Source organism: Solanum lycopersicum, chromosome 1 (genome assembly GCF_036512215.1).
Source record: "Solanum lycopersicum chromosome 1, SLM_r2.1".
NCBI classification, from domain to species: domain Eukaryota; kingdom Viridiplantae; phylum Streptophyta; class Magnoliopsida; order Solanales; family Solanaceae; genus Solanum; species Solanum lycopersicum.
In genome coordinates, this window is record NC_090800.1 from 76,188,899 (window position 1) to 76,193,927 (window position 5,029).

Genomic DNA, 5,029 nt, shown 5'->3' on the forward strand with positions numbered 1-5,029 from the left:
TCAATGCGAATAAGTAATTTCACACCATTAGAAAGTGACAACAACTCAAGAAATTTGAGTCAACAATGATTTCGTCGCATTTCTTCAATCAACAAAGTAGGTTCTACAAAAAGACAATTCACAAAGTACAACTATCAAGACGTTGCCTTTTTCATTTATTAAGATTAACCAAGTAGAATAATTGAACTCTTTACCTCATTCCCACTACTCCCCAACACATATTAAAGGAAAAAAATACAAGATTCTACAAGGTTTAAAAAAGTTCACTTGCCTCAATTCAATCAAAAGTCAATCGAAGACTTGAGTATTACCTTTCCAAAACAATATTCAAAGCCACAATATAAAGCAATCACAGTTAGAATTCGAAAATAACAACAGTCATACCAATGAGATTGTTGAAAGTCCAGTCCGAGCATTCAAACCCTGAATGTTGACCAACGTCAAGAATAAAATTCACAAACTTTCAACTTAGGACCTCAAATCTTTGAAACCGACAAACCAGTTACACCAATTTTCAAAATTCGGAACAGATGGAATCGACATAATTCTACTTCCAAGACTAAAAGGTCCAAAAGAAACCAAAAGTCACTTTTTAACAACTTTTGTTTTGAAAGTTTTTTTCAACTTTCAAAAAAATCGTAATTCACAACTTTTAACTCAAAACTCGAAATCAATTTCAAAATCCAATCATAAATAACTTGGGGACAATATATACTAGGAGAGATAAAAGAAGTAATTTTATGAAGAATTCCAAAAATGACTTTGCGTGTCATTACAGGGTCATCAACATAGGCAAACCTATATATATAGGTGAGGTTCAAGTCAATGCACCCTCCCGTATGACCACTACATGACCAGGGGCCGATCCGGCTAGAACTCCATTTCACTATTTTATTATAATTTTTGAATTTAAAGGGTTTATTTAATTGTAGCATCAAAGTTACTAGATAGAATATTCATACTCAAGACAATCCAGTATAATAAATCCACTTTACCATTGAGCTATCTCACTCAACTGTTTTTCAATTCTTTTAAGAAAGCTAAAAAAGTATGCATATTATTTTAAAGTCTTAAATTAGTAAAGTTTAAGTATTATCTTAGAACTTATGTATGATCTATATATTTGTATTTAATAATTTCGGTATTATTCAAATCATTAGTGGTCAATTAATTTCGATATTTTCCTAAATTGTTATTGAAAGTTTTGTCAATGCATAAATTAAAATAATATTGATACATTTGTCTGCAACCTTCAAATTCCGAATCCATCTCTAATCATCTACATACTTAATTAGTTCCACAAAATAGAGTAGAAGCACCAACTATCGCTTCCTATTTCTCTATACTAAGAAATTTGTGGGATGAGTATGATGTGATACTCTAGACGAATACCATGCTTACTCTTTCCTTTTTCTTAAACATAGTTTATATACATAACCAATTTAAATAAACTAAAAAATCATACTAATAATTTCAACAAAAATATACTTTGATCCTTGCACTGGAATTGCTTACTTAAGTAGTCACACGAATGAAATAACTTGTGCTTATTTTTATTATTAATAATATCTTCAACAAGAGTACAAGACCGTGACACAAATACTTGTAATATTGGTACAAAGGCAATAGATGATGTTTCTCATATTCAATTTAATATGAATTTCTTAAGTTATGCACGAAATTTAGCTTTGTAATCGCCCCAAAGTTGATTAACTGTCTTCCCTAGTAAGTCAACAAAGAACTGATCATTATAGCCATTTCTCATTTTCTTGTTAAGTTCTGCCACAAATCCATTTCTCAAGTTGTTGCAGTAATCAAGAAATTGAGCAGTCACGTCGTAGCCTTGGTCCCAACGATCGCCCTGGCCAGGTTTCACCCAGTGGCTTGGACCAAGACCAGCTTTGAGCCTCACATAATCAGCAATCCCTTCAATTAATCCTTCGGGAGCCCCATTGTTCGCATTCCACTGCCAAACATGAGTGGCTTCGTGGTATAATACTCCAATGATCTCTCTCCTAACATCCCCAGAGTAACCTTGGATGTACCTGCAAATGTATACTTAACATTTGAGTATAATGAGTACTATTACTTAATTATATATGACTCACAATCTCAGAAAGAATCATACATTTCTATATATACATTTCTTATTATTATTTGTTTGTTTTTTGGGAAGGGGGAGGGGTATGTATTTGGAGTTTAAGACGTGCATTCACTAATTATTTATTGAATTAATTTAATTATGCATACCTTGCACTAACGTGAATCTCATTGTTGCTAGCGTAAGCTACTCCGTCCATGTCATCGACAAACATATTTACTTTTGGCACGTCTTTACGGTCAGCCGGAGAATTCTGTTGGAAGATGTTCCATATGAAGGAAGTGGCAGCTACCAATGTTTGTTGACTATATTGAGCTCCGATATCTCGGTCGAAACGGGCACCACCAGGGGTGTTTGCAGCCGTGTTTGTAACAAAGTAATCTACCGCTTCCATTTTTTGGGTGAATATAGCCAAGACAAATAAAAAAGAAACGAAGAAAATGTTATGAGCCATTGCTTATTTGCTATGCTAGTGATATGGTATTATGGTATAAAAAGATGAGCATTTATATAGAGTTGTTTATGAGTAGGTCAAGTAAATAATTGTTTCTTGTAGTGTAGCTAATACTCCTAATATATTTTCTAGGACCCCATCATTTCCATTCCCTATTGCCAAATTTTTGCATATTAAGTTTAAAAGAAATATTTTATTTGTCCAACAATAATTGTTCACTATATTATTTTAGGATGTATAATCATATTTATCCATTTTATTAAATTAATGAATGATTTTCCACTTAGGGTGTGTTTGGTATGAAGAAAAATGTTTTCCATGGAAAATGTTATCCTAGAAAATGTTTTCCTGGAAAACAAGTAGATTTTGGACTTATTTTCTCATGTTTGGTTAGTGAGTAGAAAATATTTCCCGTGTGTTTGATTTATGAATGAAATTAATTTTTTAGGAGTTGGGGGTGGGTGGGGGACTAGTAGGGGGCTGGCCGGGGAGGTGTAGGAGTTTAAAAATAAAAATTCGAAGTTGAAAATATTTTTCAAAAGCAAAATTAATTTTTTGGGGAGGGGTTGGGATGCTGGACAGTGGTGGGTGGGTGGGGTCAGGGATCAGGTAAACAAATAAAATTTTAAAATTAAAAATATTTTTTTAAAATTGATGTTTTTCGGGGGGAAAATGCAATTTGAAATTGGAGTACTGTTTTGGAAAATGTTTTCCTTAATTTTTGAAGGGAAATCATTTTCCTTAATTTTGAGGAAAATGAGTTGATTTAGAAAATATTTTCCAAAACTTTTATCTCAACCAAACATGAGAAAATTGGAAAATATTTTTCAGAAAATGTTTTTCTTCATACCAAACATACTCTTAATTTTTAATTTATTGTTTATACTTATCATTAATTATAGCCATTTCTCTGAACATTGTACTTATTATATTTAAAGAGTGATATAGTAAAACTATCTTTTTATTTAGGGAAAAAGGTCTGAAAAGTACTCTAACTTTGATCGAAATTGTCGTTACGATACCAAACTTTATGGAGGATATTTTACCCTCTACACTATTTATTAGTTTATTTTAAAGGTATATATGTGACCACGTGAATACATTACTATTTATAATTATGCAATTCTATGATGTCCAAGTAGATATATATACACCTTAAAATACGTTATTAAATAGTGCAGGTGGAGTAAAATGTTCTTTCCAAAGTTTGGTATCATAACATCAATTTCAGTCAAAGTTCAAATTTATTTCTGACCTTTCGTCCTAAGACTAAATATAGAGATGTGTAAAATAATTGTGGAAAGATAAAAAAATAAAAATTACTTTCGTCCCAAAACTAAATATAGAGATCTTTTTTTTTAAACCCGATTAAAAAGAGTATATTGCATAAATTGGAATAAGTATATAGTATTGTTTGGTTCTTATTATTAACTACTCATATATTTCCAATTATTTCTCAAATGTATTGCGATTATATATCAATTAATATAAATATTAAAAAATATAATATTAAAAAATATATTTTTTAAGGGAGTATAAAGTGCAATGAGGAAGTAAAAATAAACTAAAAAAATAATAAGAGATTGATACCATACTGCGGTGTAAGATTCATATAGACTAGTAGTAATACATTATTGTGGAACACAAATTTATGTGCAAACAAATCACTAAATTACAATAAATAGTAAGGCCTTTATTTACAATTTAAAAAAAGAAAAACGGTTGAGAAAATATTTTAATTTTGATGAAATTACTGTAACAATATCAAATTTTATAAAAGATTTTTTACCTTACACTATTCAATAGTGTGTTGTAAATGTACATATGTGCACACGTGGACACATTACTATTTATAATGATGCAATATTTATGATATGCATCTGGACACATATATATCTTTAAAATACACGATTAAATAGTACAGGATAAAATGTCTTTTACAAAGTTCAATATTATTATAACAATTTTAATCAAAATTTAAATATATTTCATAAATTTTTCCCTTAAATATAATAAATTTGATATTAAAAAAATTAATAATTGAACTCAAAAAAGGGAGTCAACAAGTCCACCACGATTGAGTCCAAATACAAACAAGGACTTGCCTTAAAAATATTTAAATGAGTAGGACATGATTCATAAATAACGGTCCTCTGAGGCCCTGCCCAGATAAAGGTAAGGGAAACAGTCCATTGTGGGGTTATTATTATTAGAAGAGATAATTGTATAGAAAGACAAATTAATAATGTAAAATAAATGTAGTAGATGACGTTTGATTTATTTGTGTTTCATAGCAAATTGTTTGTCAGTCGCTTCTCTGCCTCATAATCTCGCCGCCACTCTACCTTTCTCGCTCGCCACTCTTCCTTTCTCGCTCGCCTCTCTCACTTTATACAATAGAATCGTAAAAATTGTGTTTCTATTTATATAAAGCGAAAAAAAATTGTATATACACATTCAAATACATATATCGC

The 5,029-nt window shown here is 30.5% G+C and overlaps 1 protein-coding gene across 1 annotated transcript; it reads right to left on the reverse strand.

Annotated features, from left to right (window-relative positions):
• Nucleotides 1-1,532: 1,532 nt before the first annotated feature.
• LOC101249206 (uncharacterized) lies at nt 1,533-2,583 on the reverse strand. Its single transcript, XM_004229452.5, has 2 exons — nt 2,251-2,583; nt 1,533-2,045 (listed from the first exon to the last, which is right to left on the reverse strand). The coding sequence occupies exons 1-2, from the start codon at nt 2,553-2,555 to the stop codon at nt 1,670-1,672; spliced, it is 681 nt and encodes a 226-aa protein (XP_004229500.1). The 5' UTR covers nt 2,556-2,583; the 3' UTR covers nt 1,533-1,669.
• Nucleotides 2,584-5,029: the final 2,446 nt, after the last annotated feature.

What these genes read in the sequence shown, in the direction of transcription:
- LOC101249206 (XM_004229452.5), bottom strand. Translation starts at nt 2,555, where the DNA reads ATGGCTCATAACATTTTCTTCGTTTCTTTTTTATTTGTCTTGGCTATA. An exon ending in GAGATTCACGTTAGTGCAAG is followed by an intron (nt 2,046 to 2,250) that starts GTATGCATAATT and finishes ATACATTTGCAG; the next exon opens with GTACATCCAAGGTTACTCTG.